At 40.9% G+C, this 18,115-nt stretch overlaps 1 protein-coding gene and 1 non-coding gene across 2 annotated transcripts; both read left to right on the top strand.

Moving 5' to 3' along the window:
- Positions 1-3,952: 3,952 nt before the first annotated feature.
- Positions 3,953-17,863, top strand: LOC114098193 (L-lactate dehydrogenase A chain). Its single transcript, XM_027942315.2, has 8 exons — positions 3,953-4,036; positions 6,214-6,363; positions 8,179-8,296; positions 10,044-10,217; positions 10,671-10,844; positions 11,545-11,662; positions 15,757-15,880; positions 16,537-17,863. Exons 2-8 carry the CDS (start codon positions 6,238-6,240, stop codon positions 16,699-16,701), a joined length of 999 nt encoding a protein of 332 aa, XP_027798116.1. The 5' UTR covers positions 3,953-4,036; positions 6,214-6,237; the 3' UTR covers positions 16,702-17,863.
- On the top strand, positions 9,576-9,675 carry LOC114098288 (small nucleolar RNA U13). The gene has a single exon (XR_003583722.1). It is a non-coding gene; the product is annotated as a small nucleolar RNA U13 (small nucleolar RNA).
- Positions 17,864-18,115: the final 252 nt, after the last annotated feature.

The raw sequence follows: 18,115 nt of genomic DNA, 5'->3' as shown, positions 1-18,115 counted from the left end.
TCAGAAAACCCATAGGCTTTGTAGCCAAAAAAAAAGGTGAAATAGGCCAGGCTGACTGTGAGTGTTCAGAGGGGCTATGGACCAGGGAGCACTGAGTCAGTGCAGTGTATGTTCTGTACAGGTGCAGCTGGAGCTGATTAAGTTTTGCACATCACGTATATATATGCTGGGTATTATCACAAAAAAGATGTCCTACTTTCCATGACCTCTCAATCACCCTGCTTTCATCCTTTCTCTCCCATTCTCCAAAAACTTCAGTGACCTCCATAGACCATTAAACACAACAATAACAACAACAAAACCTAACATATAAACAAACAAAAACCCTCACCCCTAAGCCATAGGCTTTGTAGTCAGTCAGCCCTGGTTTAAAGTTCCAGCCCAAATCATTTAGTAGTTGGCACAGTCTTGGCAAAATCAGGATTTTCTCTGAGCCTTGGTTTCTTTATCTGGAAAATGGGAATAGTTGTGGCTACTTCAAAGAATTAAGAGGAAGAGGAGTATGGAGATTGCCTGGCTTGCTTCCTGATACATTAAGGGGTGCTTAGCAAATGGTATTTGTTTATTTGTTTGTGGAGTCAAATAGCAGTTGTTTGCATAAGAGGAGGGATGCTGCCCTTGTACTGAACTGTGGTTGGGCATCTTAATTTAGGGGAATGAAGACTCATTGATTAAAAAATTATATATAAAAATGTTTATTAAGGGGGCTGGGATTGTGGCTCAGCAGTAGAGTGCTTGCCTAGCAGGTGTGAGGCCCTGGGTTCGATCCTTAGCACCACATCAAAATAAATAAATAAAATAAAGATATTAAAAAATGTTTATTAAGTCATTTCTTACTGTTTAAATACCTTTACAGCGTTGGGCCATTCTCTACAATTTAAGGCTAATGATGCTTATATCAACTTTTTCTATAATTTTTTTTGGGGGGTACTGCCAATTGAACTCAGGATCATTTGGCCACTGAGCCACATCCCCAGCCCTATTTTGTGTTTTATTTAGAGACAGGGTCTCACTGAGTTGTTGAGTGCCTTGCTGTTGCTGAGACTGGCTTTGAACTCTCAATCCTCCTGTCTCAGCCTCCAAGCCGCTGGGATTACAGGCATGTGCCACCATGCCCGGCTTCTTTCTACAATTTAAAAAATTAAAAAAGGGGGAAACAGAACCCCCACATAACCCCACAAAATCTCACAAAATTATTTTAAAATATTAAAAAAACTGCTATATTAAAAGTCTTGCCAGGGCCTCCAGATATTAGCGTAGTTAGGCTGTGGGCCACAGCATGCACATTATGTGTGTGGTGCTGGAATAATTTGGTCTGCACCTACTGCTTCTGACTATTACTGGAAGTCACAGAGAAAACCACCTGAAAATGGAATATTGTGCCCTTGATTGTGCCTACCACAAAACTGTCTTCTTGGTCTGCTAAAGGAATGGACTGCACATCAGCATTTGCGATAAGATGGCTCTTGACAAGTATCCTAGTAGTGGCGTTCCAGAACTGCACTTTCTCAGCAGAGCAGCCTAGTGTGTCTTCACAGGACCTCCCAGAGCTGCCTGACCTCCAGGTAAAATTTCTCACCTATCTTTCAGTGTAATTCCACTCTCTTTTTTCTACCAGCCTCCTCCCAGCAACTGTGGTCACAGTTTACAGGTAGGCAGGGCCCACCCTGACTGAATTAGGACATTGTTGCAAAGACTGAGGAACCAAAGATACTGTTACAATCTATCTTGTCCTCAAGGGACCTGGAGCCCAGGTCTCAGGGCCTCCTAGAGCGATGAAAACACTGTTGGAACATCCTAGAGAGATACCCTGCTTTCCTGGAGCTGGGGGTAATTATACTTTCAAAACCAAGAAACCTACAACTACGACTTTTTCTCAGAGATGGCACTGAGCTTCCCGCTGGTGCCATAGAATGCAGGAAAGAAGTAGGCCCATCCACCACCTGGAGGGGCTCACCATCTGGTAGGGGAGGAGAGCCCCATCCCTCTCTATTGTGAATCTTTTGGAAGGATGTATAACTAGTGCTGGGGGAGCTGAGAGGAGGGAGGTACCAAATCTGTGGGTGCATGGGTGGGTTGGTATAAAGAAAACCCTTTTTCTCCTCTATTCACACTCAACTCAGAACAATCCTATGACCAGATATGTGCTTTCCAACCCCTCCCACACAAAGCAATTCTCTGGTGAATACCAATTAGGTGTTCTATAATTCAATTCATCTGACATTACCTAGAGATAGCATCTGATCCCACAAGACTTCCCTCTACTTCTGACCCGTTTGTGACCTGTACTTCTGACCAGCATGCTGTAAGGGATGTATAGGGAATGCCCTATATCCCTATTTCAGGATTGATAATTTGCTTGGACACTTCCCAGAACCTAGAAAAACACCTTACTGATTTTTAAATTTACTTTTTTTTTTTTTTTTTTTGGTAACGGGTATTAAACTCAGGGGCACTTGACCACGATGCTACATCCCCAGACCTATTTTGTATTTTATTTAGAGACAAGGTCTCACTGAATTGCTTAGTGTCTTACAGTTGCTGAGGGTGGCTTTGAACTCACAATCCTCCTGCTTCAGCCTCCCAAGCTGCTGGGATTACAGGCGTGCGCCATTGTGCCTGGCTAATTTACTTTTTAAGTTTTTTAAAATGTATGTATGTATGTATGTATGTATGGTTCTGGGGATTGATCTCAGGGCCTGTACATGCTAGCAAAAGTGCTCTTTCACTAGCCATATCCTCAACTGATTTGGTATAAAAGAGATTACAAATGATGCAGATGATAAATTAGATGGAAGAGATGCATAGGGCAAGGTTATGGTGGTGTAAGTATAAGTACCCAGCTTCCTTGCCCTCTCTGGGCACTCTAACCTCCCAGCACTTCCAATGTTCAAGACTTTTTAGAAACTTCGGAGCTGGGGGTGTGGCTCAATGGTAAACCATTCGCCTAGCATGCCGGAAAGCCTGCAAGCCTGCAAGCCAAGTTCACTCCCCAGAAGAATTTTTAAAGCTTTTGTAGAGCTTAATCTCCAGCCACCACCCACTTTCCGGAAGGTTAGGGGGTAAGTCTAACAGTACCCTATATTCACTTGGATTTTCTTATCACTAAGGAAATTCTAGAGCTTTAGCAAATATATTTCATATTATACCAAAGTGGGGGAACACTAGAAGATGGGTACCCTGCAAAGAAGAGATGAATGGGGCAGATAAAACACTAGCATGAAAAAAGGCAGAGGTAAAAATGTTTCAAAAGCAAAAATTTGAACTCATATAAGTAGCGGGTAGAATAGTGGTTACAGAGGATGGAGAAAGGTGGTGGAGAGATATTAAAATAAAACGCAGCACCAACAGTTCTTGGGTATGGCTGGGACTCATCCTCGTGGGGTGGGGCAATGGGAAGATGCAGACAAGAAGGTAAATTTGACCTCAATCACCTTGCAAGACCAGAAAGGCAAAGTCTCCCTTGTGAGTTTCGGACTTGGAAGGTTTGGCAGTAGGGGAAAAGGAGACGTCCTTTTCCATCAGTCGGACAAACTGACGCTGTGCTAGGTATTTTCCTTCTTTCATTCAATAAATGTTTATGGAGCGCCAGAAGCTGTCCCAGGCATTTGGAAACAGCGATGAAGAAACAGATCAGGGATTTCTTGAGAGTAACGTGCAAATTTTACGGAAGAGGAAGCTGAGGGTCTGCCTGACTCTGGTTCACGGATATCGCCCGGGCTCCCATGGCCGGAGAGGCAGCGTGGGGCTTTGGGCACTCCCTTAGATGTCCCGGCGCACGTGGTTTGGCCCGCGGGTCCGCTGTCCGGCTGCGCGCGCCGCCAGGGCCTCTCCATTGCCCCGCCCGGCTGGGCGCCCGCCCCCAGCCCAACCCACACGTGGGTTCCCGCACGTCCGCCTGGCTCCACTCCTGACGTCAGCTTCGAGGTTCCATTTAAGGCCCCTCCCGCGCCCAGCCTTAAGTGCCGGAGACTCTGCTGCAGAGTGCGGATTCTATTGCTGCGCACCCCCGACGCCTTCTCAACGTGCACTCCTGGTACGGCCAACCCCGAATACTCTGCACCCGGAGGGGAGGGAGAGCAGTTGCTTTTGGCTCCGCTGGCCCACGCTGCCCGCGAAGGGGTCCCTGCTGTCGGGGAGAGGCGCCGCTTCCCAGAAGACGTGGGCGGTGGCCTACCATGCATGGGCTTGGCGTCCACCACTCTAGGCTTTTGCCCTAAGCGGCATCTCTGGCCTCTGGCCTCGCTGGGTAGCAGAGCGAGTGACGCCACCCAACCCAAGGTTGATATTCCGGGTGGATGAGGAAGAACAGGAGATCATAGATCTGAGGGTGGAGGATGCCTTCGGGTTTGAAGTTAGCGAACAACGCAAAACTTGTGGTCCGGTTTTGGGAGCTAAGGCTATCCCTAAAGCCTTAGTACGACTGGGGAAGGGTTCCTGGATGCCGGAGAAACCCTGAGTGCTGCGCGATTTGAATTTTTGCCCTGGGACGCTGGAGAGGTGGAGTCTATGGGGATTGCTGTCGCCTTTAGACTATAGGGTGTTCTTTGCGTAAGTGATATTTATTAAGTTGCTGGGGGATCAGAGGCTGTACTAAACGAGGTGCGTGCAAAGATGAAGCAGGCAGAGTTGCATTACTTCTGCACCTCAGACGGGTCTAACGAGAATAGTATCGCGTCTATCATCTCTTTTTGGCAAAGGGGAAAACCTAGAGTTGGGAGAGAGGGCATCTCTAAGGTCACAGTGAGTGAGTGGCAGAGGTGGGGAGGGTAGATCCTCGTTCTGCAAGGCTCTTGCCCCTAGATATAGTCTTGCCCTACCATAGAAGGGTGCTGTGGAGCAGAAGACTGAAGGTTTCAGTGAGGCCGGTTCTTTGCAGGAGAATTCCTCCCTTTAGCCAAAAAGTTGCAGAAACCATGCAAGGCTATCTAGAAATAGCAGTGATTTGAGACCCGATTCCATCTTGGTGACTCTGGGCTGCCTGCCTAGAGATCCTGTCTGATATTTTTGCCCTTTAGGACCGAGTCAAAACTAGGCGTGGTGTTTGGGGGGATGTAACATGCGATTCCCTCCAGTGAGTGCGGTGCAGGGTTGGATGGGCAGAGTGGAAGATTCCCTCCCCAAGCTCTGGAATTCAAGGGTTCCACTAAGTACCTGTTAACTTTAGGGCTTCAAACCCTCTGCAGCCATTTCTGCACTTCCTGTGCTGACAAAATTTCCTCATACCGGGCCTCATGACTTTGCAACCGGACCACGGCTGAAGCTACACGTGGCTCCTCCCTCCTGCTTGGTTAACAGACGCTAGTCCCTGGTATTGTGATTTGAAGTGTGACTGGCTAACCGCCAGGTCCGGGAGGCTGCCAACCCAGCTTCACGTTGTTCACATGTGCTTCAGGGCATTAGTAAGGTCTAAAGTCTGACTGGAGCATGCTCCCTCTGACCCACACAACTGAATGGTTGCAGATAGCCTACACTTACTTGAGGGCTGGGCCGGTGGGGCTTACCCTCTCCACCACCCAGCGTCCACAGTCCAGCCTACTGCCTATTAATGGCACACAGCCACCAAGCCGCTGCTTTCTCTACTTCACCCCGCAACCTCCGTAAAGCAAAGGCGCATGCGCACTTGCACAAGTTTCCTGGGTCGGGATCTTCCGGATCTGGGCGGGGCGTAAACCCTTGTGCCACGGGGAGGAAAGCAAGCAAGTGTGCAGTGTGCGCAGGCGCCGACCTCACAGCACGTTCCTTTGCTTTTGGGTTGTGCTTGTGGCCGTTAGTGGCGATTTCTGCTTGTACTTTTGGTCCTTAGTTGGGGCTTTGCACTGTACTTGCTTTAGGGTCCTGAGTGGCCGAAAGATAGCTGCCCAGTGTGGGTGGCTCACTGATTTTGTCTGAAGAGCGGCCTACCCTTCCAAGGGCTAATAAGCCAAGATGAGTGATCCCTCAGGAGGCTATACTTACACCCAAACTTCGATATTATTTTTTCATGCCAAGGTGAGGTCCTTCACATCAGACCCTGGTCAGACCAAACCCTGGCATTAGACTTTTAAACCCTTTTTGCCACCTTTAGGTTTTTCCCTCTCCATTTTTAGTCATCTCTTGTGAATTTCAGTGGCAAATTCCCAAAAGAAAGTAAAGTAAGCCTTTTTCAAGAACAGCTCTTGGTAAGTAAACAATATTTCAAGAGGATGCAGTGACATTGTTTCTCCCCTATAGATTCCTTTTGGTTCCAAGTCCAAGATGGCAAGTCTCAAGGATCAGCTGATTGTGAATCTTCTTAAGGAAGAACAGGTCCCCCAGAATAAGATTACAGTTGTTGGGGTTGGTGCTGTTGGCATGGCCTGTGCCATCAGTATCTTAATGAAGGTAAGTGAGAGTCCATCACTCTGGAAGCTGATGCCTTGGCTCCATCCTGTCCTCCACCCTCCCCAATAATTGGATTGTCACTGTACATTAAAATATGAAGGTTCATGCACTCATTCAGGGAACCTAATGTGAAACAATCTTTGAAACATGGTGAGGTATCAACAGTGTTATCTGAAATAAAAAGTGTCAAAGGTTACATTTTCTAAAATTTATTATATATCTAAATAAAAGGAAGAGTTCATGCCTTTAAATGAGTCAGACTCTCTTAAAGTAATTTTTGAATTGAAAATAACAGTTACATATGGTAAAATTAAAATCATCCTATGGGAATTTTTTTTTTTTTTTTTTTTTTTAAACAGGCATAAGTTTATTAGAAGAGATAGGGATAGGAAAAGGAAAAGAGACACTCTTAGGGAGAGAGTGTATTGCTAAAAGCTTGGTCCTTGTCCCTGATGCCACTCTAATAACAAGGACATGGTTTTGAGAAAAAGGAAAAAGAAGGTTTATTGCCTTGCTAGCAAAGGAGAATCACATGGGAAACACCACCACACCACCACCTTTGTTTAACAATTTTGTTATCAATTATGGGACTAAAAATTAGAAAAAGAATTTGTGAGTAAAGAACACACTTTACAGTGTTCAAACCTGATTTATATAAAAAATAATTGAAGCACTTCAGGTTTATAAGAGTAAAATATGACTTCTGTATTCTGAACATTAATGGATTGAAGGAAGAAGGGACTGAAGGCAGAAATGAGCTGTGCAGAGATCGTAATTTATTTGTTTTTATGTTGTGCTGAGGATCAAACCCAAGCCCTCGCGCACACACATGCTAGGCGAGCACACTACCGCCGAGCTACAACCCCAGCCCCTCTGTATTTGTTCTTAGAAGAAGCCACATAACACACCAACTCTTATTCCTTACCCACTTGATCAGAAATTGATGCTGTTTTCCCTATATGTATGAACCACCTGTGGTCTTTTTCTTGGCCTCTGATTCAGGTTTGGGTAAGAGTACCCACTGACCACTTGTGCTGTAGATGATTTGAAGGTAACTGTTGTTGGTGCTCCTGGTCTAAGATGCACCTATGAATTTTTATAGGTTCAATTGTAAGGATACTTTTTACCAATATTATGTAAGGCACAAGTCTTATCTTTGTGCAAAACTGTAAGTATTGGTTCAGATATGAAAAACAACCAGAGAACTACTCAGACTATCACTTTTTTTATGGTGGTGGTAGGGGGGGACCAAGGATTGAACCCAGGGGCACTTTACCACTGAGCCACATTCCCAGCCATTTTTGTTTTTATTTTGAGACAAGGTCTCGCTAAGTTGCTGAGACTGGCTTTGAACTTGTGATCCTCTTGCCTCAGCCTCTCAGCCTCCCAACCTCCCAAGCTGCTAGGAATACAAGTGTGCACCAAGTGTTGTTACTAGTCCATATCACCTATTTAATGACTAGCAAATTCAATGTAAAACTGAATTTGGGATAGAAAATAAAGCAGTTTTTCATAATTAGAAAGCAGTGTTATTGGAGGTAGTTGCAGTTTTATGACTGCTGATTGTTCTATTTCCATACCAGCAGTGGTAGCACTTCTGCAGAGGTTGGTTCAGAGAGGAGATAGTGCTATGTATAGACCATCTGTGAGTCAGCTTAAAAAAATGGCAGTGTGCCTCTACTTTGAAGTATATCCTGAACTAACACTGATACTAAAATAGCAGAACTCTCCTGTGTCAGAATTAAGAGAAATTTTTCATTCAAAAAATCTTGAAATGACAGTCTCCCATTTAACTAAAAATTTTATGTCTTTTAGGACTTGGCAGATGAACTTGCTCTTGTTGATGTCATGGAAGATAAATTGAAGGGAGAGATGATGGATCTCCAGCATGGCAGCCTTTTCCTTAGAACACCAAAAATTGTCTCTGGCAAAGGTTGATTTCAGCAAGTTTTATATTATAGTCCACATTAGATGTAAACTTTCTTTTTGTACAATATTTTATAATAGAAAGCCTCTGACTACATGCTAAGATAGACAATATGACACAAAACCTGGGGGTGGAGAGGTTGGTGGGGAGAGCAGGGCAGAAGCCACAGGCTTAGACTAAGAGACTTTCAATAGACTGCTGAATGGACTGGATCTGCAACTTCAGTTGAGAGCCTTCTTTGATGGTGACAGAACACACAATGATAAGCCTGGAGACCTCACAGGCCCGCCTTAGGGCCCACTTGGAGCACACAAACATACAGGGCATATACTTGTCTTCATAATAGTAGCAAGATGTCCAGGGTGATCTCTAGGGATTCGGCATCTGCAGCCATCACAGGGAACTTGGAGATGCCTTTGTTGAGGGTTTTGGTTGCATGGCTGCAGTCCCTCTTAACAGTTGTCTTTAAGAGCAGGCAACCTTGGATAAATCAGAAAAAAGCAGATGTAATTTTTTTTATTCATCTCAAAGTCCTAGCTCTTAGAAGCTTTTCTTTTTCATACAGGGGAGTCTTAAAATATATTTACATTGGTACCTATGGGTATCAAAGTTCAATCTATATTAAATGGTTTAAAATGGAAATCCAATTAGTGTATTATGTGGAAACCATCTGAACTAGAATGTAATGAATAAAGTTTCAGTCTTTAGGTGCATATTTAACCACATTGCTTTAAATACTTTTTTTCTTTTGTGATGTTGGAGCATTTAACCTAGGCCTTGCATATGCTTGGCAAGTACTCTATCTCTGAGCTACAACTCCAGCAATCAGATATTTAAGTGTTCTTATTCCCCCACTTTCTTTCACACAGTAACACAAGGTTGAGTTCAGAATAAATGAGCCTGTTCAGATATTTTTGACTTGACCCTTTCACACTTAACTAGCACCAGCCTGGGAAATGGGATTTGGGCCCAAATAGTGTCTTTTGGTACTTGAAAGTCCTTAGCAACTCCTAGAGTTATTAATCATCTTATGCCTTCGGGTGTCTAGAAGCAAAATATGTTCGTTAAGTGTAAAGGCATCATCTCTGCCTTTGTTAGTAATCAAGTATTTAAGTAAACTTAGGAGCAATGAAGAATAAGAACATTGAACGAAGGGGAAGAATTGGGGATATCTGAGAAGTTGATATATGAGAATCATAAACTTGATTTCTTCCTGTTTCTCTCAGTCATAGTTATATCAAGTTATAATGTAACTAAAACTACACTATAAGGAAGGTATACACTGGTCGTTTTTAGTTCATAAGTGTGATGATTGGGTTTTGTGTTGGGTGAAAAATGCCTTTCTCTAACCGTTGTTAGAATATCAGTGCATTACCCATCTGACATAAAAAATAGAAAACCTGAAAACAAAGGGAACTGTCTTGGAGGCAGTGGGGGCATTTATCTGCCATATATATAAAACCTGCATAAAATTACAGAAGCCAGGTGTAGTGATAATACTGTGATCTCAGCGATTCTACAGGCTGAGGCAGGAGGAATAAAAGTTTAAGGCCTGTAAGGGCAATTTGGGGAGACCCAGTCTCCAACCTGAAGAAAAAGGGAGGGACTTGGGGTGCAGTTCAGCAGCAGTGTGGTTGCTACATGTGTGTGAGGCCCTGGGTTTGATCCTCAGTACTAAAAAGAGGAACAAATTTTGCTGGCTAGTTAACAGTTCTCTTAAAGGTATTCATCTGATTGTTGTTTCGTTTTTTAGACTATAATGTGACTGCAAACTCCAAGCTCGTCATTATCACAGCTGGGGCACGTCAGCAAGAGGGAGAAAGCCGTCTTAATTTGGTCCAGCGTAATGTGAACATCTTCAAGTTCATCATTCCCAATGTTGTAAAATACAGCCCACATTGCAAGTTGCTTGTTGTTTCCAATCCAGGTGAGACTTAACAGCATAAAACATGAGCTATAGTAAAATTGATAGTATGTTATATTCTATATGCATGTATATATTCATTTATTTCTTGTTGCATTTCCCTCCTGAGATTGTTTTTGTAAAATAGTTATTATAAAACATTAAAGGGATAAAACATTAAAGGGACAGAATGCCTCTGAACATAATTGGAACATAAAATCAGTTATTTACCCAAGATCTTATATATGGAATAAGTTTATGAATAATTGTATTCTCTTTATTGGTGCAGTTTATTCTCATAAAATAATACTTGACTGCTTGGTAGACTTGATATGTAGTACAGAGACTTAAAAATATTAACAAAAATATCAATTAGTCATGAGCAGTATCAAGATCCATATAGAACCATATATCTGTAGTGGCTAATCATTATCTAATGAATTACCTAATGTCTTTGCCTGAATGTTGTCTTCACAGTGGATATCTTGACCTATGTGGCTTGGAAGATAAGTGGCTTTCCCAAAAACCGTGTTATTGGAAGTGGTTGCAATCTGGATTCAGCACGATTCCGTTACCTGATGGGGGAAAGGCTGGGAGTTCACCCATTAAGCTGTCATGGGTGGGTCCTTGGGGAGCATGGAGACTCTAGTGGTAAGCATGAGTTATTTTCTGCTTTTATTTACAAAAAGATTGCATTAAAAAATACAAGTATTTTTATTATTAAATTAGACCCTAAGTCAAGTATCCCTTAATCAGGATAGACTGGTTTCCTGGAATCTACCATTTATATAATTATATGCTAAGAATTAAGATTTTAGCCATTTTATATGACATTTTATGGCAGGAGAACAGAATGAAATTTTACTTCTATGGAAGTAAATAACTAGACTTGTTATTTCTTCAGAATCGAACCTAGGTCCTCATGTATGCTTATCACACACTTTATCCTTGTATATCCTATAACCCCCAACATGTGAAAACCATAGTTCTTATGATAACTTTAGTCATTTATACTTGACTTGAACTGCTTGTCCCTGAAAAGGTCAGCCACCCCAAATGGAGTTCAAGAAAATATTTTGGTACTGTGCAGAGTTCTGAGTTCCTTATGCCAATAAAATTTCCCTTATGTTTGTGTGCCATCTTTATATTTCAAATATATGAACTAAACATTCCAACAAATGAGGGAAATGGGTTGAAATATACAATTCTTGTTATATAATCTAAATAAATGAAAATCTAATAGTAAGGACATTGGTTTTTGACCATTTGTTGTAATCCCCTTCAGCAGATAGGAGAATTAAAAATAGTATCTTGATGCATAAAAATAATTGTGCTGTACAATTTCTTTTAGTACCTGTGTGGAGTGGAGTGAATGTTGCTGGTGTCTCCTTGAAGAATCTGCACCCAGATTTAGGCACTGATGCAGATAAGGAACATTGGAAAGAGGTTCATAAGCAGGTGGTTGACAGGTAATAAGTTTCATAATCTGGCAATATAGGAGGTTAAAATTTATTATCTTTATATAAAAGATTTAATTTTTTTGTGATACTAGAGATTGAACCCAGGGGTAGTATACCACTGAGCAACATCCCCTACCCCTTTAAAAATTTTTTTGAGACAGGATTTCACTAAAATAATCTGGCCTTGAACTTGCAGTCCTCCTGCCTCAGCCTCCCAAGTTAATGGAATTACAGGTTGTAACATTAAAGTGCTACCCTATGTGTACAGATGATGAATTTGGCAGGTCAGATCCAAAAGACAATAAAAATATACTCTTTATACAATATGGCATTTATTTTGGTAATAATACGGAAGTGAAAGAAAAAGTGATAGGCAAGAGAAAAAGATTATCACCGGCATGTGGGAAACACTGACACCTGAAGTCATGGAACAGGAGAGTTCCTGGGCAGCTTTTCAGGTTCCTGACTAGGAAGTCCCCAGCAGAGCATCCTCTCCAGTGGTGAGACCCCAGTGGGGCTTCTTAAATACAAATTAGAACAAAGAAAGCTTCATTCTAACAATTACCCATCCCCTCAAGGACACTTCATCCCCACTAGTACTGGCCAGATCTCAAAGGGAGGGAGTGGTAGCCTTGAGATAAGTGAGTGTCTGAGTGAGCCAGCCAAACCCACTAGGAAGTCAGCATTCTTTAGATGTCCCATCAGGGATGTGTGAAGGTCCTGGCAGGCACGTGGACAGGGAAGATCTTTAATATTTTCCTTAGCCCTTTCAGGTGTATGCCACCAGGCCCTACTATTTTAATAGTGTTTACGTCTGAATACTTTGAGATAACTTGTTTCCTTTTCTTTTTTTCCCCCCCACTGGTACTAGGAATACCCAGGGCCTTGCACATGCTAAACAAGTGCTCTACTGCTGAGCTAAATCCCAGTCACTTTTTAATTCCTTTTTTATTTTGAAATGGTTCAGGCTGGTCTCAAACTTGCCATGGTCTTCTGCCTTGGCATAGCTGGGATCAGAGGCATGTGGGAGCCTGGCAACCCTTGTTTTCTTAAGCTTTGTTAAAGATCATAGTAGAAAGACAAAGGTAAAAACAACAAAAAGAATAGCTAAAATAAAAAATAGAGTACCAAATGCTGGCAAGATTATGCAGAGCAGATATTGGGTTCCTCATACATTGTTGGTAGAAATGTAAAATGGTGCCACCATTTCTGGAAAACAGTTGGTTAAAATTAAAAATGGGTTTTTTATACAACCCAGCAATTTCATATAATGGATCCCAGAGAAATAAAACACCCATAAACAGATAAAAATATTAAAAATTACAGGTATTTTTTAATGCTAAAATCTTTTTTAAAATGCCATAATTCTCTGTAATCTGATAAATCTTTGCTTGTATTTTAAACTATTAAAATTCAACAAATAGGTTTGTCTGCCCTACTGGGATATGAGTCTTTACTTCAACATATATGATTTATTCACTTAGAAATAACTTTTTTTTTTTTTTTTTGGTGGTACTGGGGATTAAACCCAGGGTGCTCCAAGACCGTGCTACATCCACAGCCCTTTTTATTTTTTAATCTTTTTGGTACTGGGGATTGAACCAAGGATGCTCAGTCACTGACTGAACCACATCCCCAGCCCTTTTCCTCTTTAAAATTTTTTTTCATTTAATATTTTTTTAGTTGTCAATGGACCTTTATTTTATTTATTTACATGTGGTGCTGAGAATCAAACCCAGGGCCTCACACATGGTAGACAAGCACTCTATCACTGAGCCACAACCCCAGCCCTTTTTGTATTTTATGCAGAAATAAAGTCTCACTGAGTTGCTCAGGGTTTTTCTAAATTGCTGAGGCTGGAGGCTCACTTTGAATTCTAAGTGTGTGTGTGTGTTGCTGGTGATTGAACCCAGGGCCTTGTGCATGCAAGGCAAGCAACACTCTACCAACTGAGTTATATCCCCACCCGCCCTTTTGATACAGAGTGTTGCTAAATTGCTTAGGGCCTTACTAAGGCTGGCTTTGATGTTGTGATCCTCTGCCTCACTTAGTCTCCTAAATCCTGGGATTACAAGGGTGTACTACCTTCCTGACTTTTTTTGAGATCAGGTCTCTCCAAGTCACCTAGACTGGCCTCAAACTTGTGATCCTTCTGCCTTAGCTCCTGAGTAGCTGGGATTACAGTAATGTGCCACTGTACCTGGCAGGAAAAACCTTTAAAATCCAAGTTTATTTTTTTTGGTACCAGGGATTGAACTCAGGGGCACTTGGCCACTGAGTCATATCCCCAGCCATATTTTGCATTTTATTTAGAGAAGGGTCTCATTGAATTGCTTAGTGCCTTGCCATTGCTGAGGCTGGCTTTGAATTTGCGATCCTCCTGCCTCAGCCTCCTGAGCTGCTGGGATTACAGGCCTGGGCCACCACACCCAGCCCAAGTTCTTATTATACTCTTTGAGATTATAAACATAGTTAGCATCTGGGTGTGGTGGCACACACATATATCAGGAGGCTGAGGCAGAAGAATGGCAAAATTGAGGGTAGTCTGGGTAATTTAGCAAAATCCTGTCTCAAAATAAAATAGAAAAAAGAACTGGGGATATAGCTCAGAGGTAGAGCATTTGCCTAGCATGTGCAAGGCCCTGGGTTCCATCCCCAGGATAAAACACACACACACACACACATAGCTTCTTTATTCAGATGGTAATAAAGTTATATGTCCAGGTCTAGATATGCTAGAAACATGGTACACTAACAAGTATTTACTAACAAATTGTTGAAATAGGGAAGTTTTCTACTTGGCATTATTTACTTGTAAACTGTGGTTATGTGTGAACCTTAGGTCTATGAATTAGTCCTTGGTTCAGGATATATTTTTATACAAGTACTATGTGCTGTTTGTGCCACTAGAGCTCCTTATATTTTCATAATTGGTCTAGCAAGGCTCTCTCATATGTATTTGTTTAGTTAAATAAAACCTGTGAACCTACCACCCAGCCAAGAGACTTTAACATTAGCTATCAGCTGGTATAATATTCCTTGGGTCAGAATTGCTAGTCTGCTGGTGTTTGAAAATACTGGAAGTGAATTTTTGCCCCACTTCCTATTCAACTATCTCCCTGTCACTCCCAATTGAAATAATCTTATGATCAACATGCTGTGTGCAATCTTTTAATCTTTCTATATTTACCATTTTCATTTGAAACGCTGGCAATTGAATCCTTGTCTTTGAGCATGCTAGGCAAACATTTTACCACTGAGCTACTTCCTCAGCTGCCCCTGGGTGTTCTCTTTTTTATTTTTTATTTTTTCCAGCAATGGGGAATGAACCCAGGGATTCTTTATCACTGAGCTACATCTTCAGCCCATTTTTTTTTATTTTGAGACAGGATCTTGCTAAATTGACCTCCAACTTGCTATCCTCCTGCCTTGACTTCCTGAGTCACTGGATTACAAGCATGTGCCACCATTCCTCGGCCCTGGATTTACTTTTTAAAATCCAGTAGTACACTTCTTTTTTTCTTTTCTTTGCTACCACCACTCTTAGTACTACATTTCTTCATCCCACACAACCCCCCTTGGTACTAGGGATTGAACCCAAGGATGCTCTACTTCTGAGCTACATCCAACCCCAGCCCTTTTTATTTTTTGCGACAAGGTCTTGCTAAGTTGTTGGCTGGCCTTTAACTTCCAACTCTAAAATTCCCGAGTTGCTTGGATTACACATGTACGCTGCTATTCCTGGCTCAATATTTCTAATAATCACCAGTTTACCACTATGTTGGTAGCTATAGTTGATTAGTTATGACAGTTATGTGATATTCCTTTGTGTCAGAATACCACAATTTATTCATTCTGTTGGAGGGCAGTGTACTTGTTACTTTTTTTTTTTTTTTTTGCCATTCCTAATAGTATTGTTGTGAACATTCCTGTTCAGTGATGTTCTGGTGTATATGCAAGGGTTACCCTTAGAAGTATAATGCAACTTTTTGGCATTATTTACTATAAAGCATGTGTTCAGTGAAACCTTTGTTTTCCTTTGTTTCTTCCTCCTGTTTTTTTCTGCCCTTCCCTATTCTTCCTTACCCTTCCCTATTCTGTAGCGCTTATGAGGTGATCAAACTAAAAGGCTATACATCCTGGGCCATTGGACTGTCTGTGGCAGATTTGGCAGAAAGTATAATGAAGAATCTTAGACGGGTGCATCCAATTTCCACCATGATTAAGGTAGGTCCATGTAGTGATACGTTGTATTTGAATACTTATTTCTGATTTGCTTTTGTTTCTGTTGCTGTTGTGGTTGTGAGGAAAGCCCCCTACCACTGAGCTATATCCCCAGCCCTATTTCCTGGTTTTTTAGAAAAGATTCTTCTGAGAAAGCAGTTAGGTTAATGGAAGTCCTGTTCACTGAAGTGAAATAACTTAATGCACTCAGAACTTTGGAAATAAATGATTGATATGTAGGATAAATATCCACACATATATACTTGATAACTTGACTGAAAAACTTGTTATGTTTAAATAGATAGAAGTCTATAGGAGCCAGATTTTGCCATTGGGAAAAATAGAAATCACTGTTACTTACCACAATGTTGCATAATAAATATTGGGAAGTACTGTGTATAATAATAGTTTTTCTTTTAAAATATATATATATATATATATATATATATATATATATATATATATATATATATATATATATACATATGTTGTTGGTGTTTTTAGTGGTTTTCTTTTACACTCTTGATTATATAAGTGAACATCTGGAAATAAATTTCTGTTTATTAAGTCAAATAAGCTTCATAATGGCAAAGAATGTAAGTCTTGGGAAACCTCAGATTGTATAGATAAAATGTAAATTATTTTCTTTTTGTTTTCAGGGTCTCTATGGAATAAAGGATGATGTTTTTCTAAGTGTGCCTTGCATCTTGGGACAAAATGGAATCTCAGATGTTGTGAAGGTGAATTTGACTCCTGAGGAAGAGGCACGTTTGAAGAAGAGTGCAGATACACTTTGGGGAATCCAAAAAGAGCTGCAGTTTTAAAGGCTTCTAATGTCATACCACTTCACTGTCTAGGATACAACAGGATTTTAGTTGGAGGTGTGCATGTTGTCCATTTTATCTGTTCTGAGATTAAAGCAGATGGCCTGGGAAAAACATCAATTTTTTAAAGTTAGAAATAGGAATGGCATATAAAACCCTACAGATATCCTGATGCTGGATAGTACTTAACTTGTGTAGTCCTAAACTAGTGTAAAATAGTTCCACCATCTCTGAGATACCACTGCCAATGTTGCACAACATTGTGCATGTTGTGTGATATACCTTCATCAAACATGCCTAGTCCAACTTTGTTTTTTTTTTTTTTTTTTCATTCAGTCACATCCTGGGATCCAATGTTAAATCCAATATCACATGTCTTATGTATAACTGTTCTAAAGGATTTTATTTTGTGTATTATATGTATCTGTAGTGTACATTTCCATATAATGTAAAAGAAAGATCTACAAATGAACATTGCAACCAGCTATCCAAGTGTCATACCAACTGAAATATCAAATAAACCTTGAACAGTGACTATTCTATTAAATTCTTTTTATTTATTTTTGTGGTGCTGGGGATTGAACCCAGGGCCTGTGCATGTGGGGCAAGCACTGTATCAACTGAGCTACATCCCTAACCCTTATTTTTATTTTGAGACAGGGTTTTGTTGAGTTGCTGAGGCTGGTCTTGAACTTTGGATCCTCCTGCCTCGGTCTCCCAAGTTGCTGGGATTATAGGCATATGCTACCACTCCTCACCAATTTAAGATATAAAGTCATAAAGGTGCCATTTTTTGTTGTTGTTGTTATATTACTCGGAAGTAATAGGCTCTTCATGGACAACCCTGCAATAATTTTATTTTATGGGGTACTATTTACTACTGAGTAGACTTGAGTTTAATATGAATTTATGTTAAGGGTATAATTAGATTGTGTTAGTTTGGTACCATTTCCATTGTAATCTATAGTTCCACTATATTAAGCCCAAGGTATTATATATTTGTTATTAAATCAAGTAGTCTTGGTGATTCTCTACTCAAATGTCTTATTAAATTTTCCCTCAAAATAGTTTTGTAAATCACCCTTATTCAGGCCTGAATATTGCCATCATTTCTGACTCAGGCTTTTATTCCCCAAAGTTTTCTTCTTCAGGGCTAGGAAAATTATGGCTTTTTTTCTCTCAAATATAAAATGACAAGCTTGGTCAAGGTAGTCTTGACAGTGCTATTTTAATTGGATTTGCTATCCTGTACACTTTAAATGCAGCCTTGCTAAGATAAAATTTATATACCATAAAATGTACTTTAAAATTTTTTTATTAGTTGTAGATAGACACAATTACCTTTATTTTATTTATTGATTTTTAGGTGGTGCTGAGGATCAAACCCAGTGCCTCACACATGCTATACAAGTGC

Source organism: Marmota flaviventris, chromosome 9 (genome assembly GCF_047511675.1).
Source record: "Marmota flaviventris isolate mMarFla1 chromosome 9, mMarFla1.hap1, whole genome shotgun sequence".
Lineage (NCBI taxonomy): Eukaryota > Metazoa > Chordata > Mammalia > Rodentia > Sciuridae > Marmota > Marmota flaviventris.
This window is presented reverse-complemented; position numbering and strand designations above follow the sequence as displayed.

What these genes read in the sequence shown, in the direction of transcription:
- LOC114098193 (XM_027942315.2), top strand. Translation starts at nt 6,238, where the DNA reads ATGGCAAGTCTCAAGGATCAGCTGATTGTGAATCTTCTTAAGGAAGAA. An exon ending in CCATCAGTATCTTAATGAAG is followed by an intron (nt 6,364 to 8,178) that starts GTAAGTGAGAGT and finishes TATGTCTTTTAG; the next exon opens with GACTTGGCAGATGAACTTGC. An exon ending in CAATTTCCACCATGATTAAG is followed by an intron (nt 15,881 to 16,536) that starts GTAGGTCCATGT and finishes TTTTGTTTTCAG; the next exon opens with GGTCTCTATGGAATAAAGGA.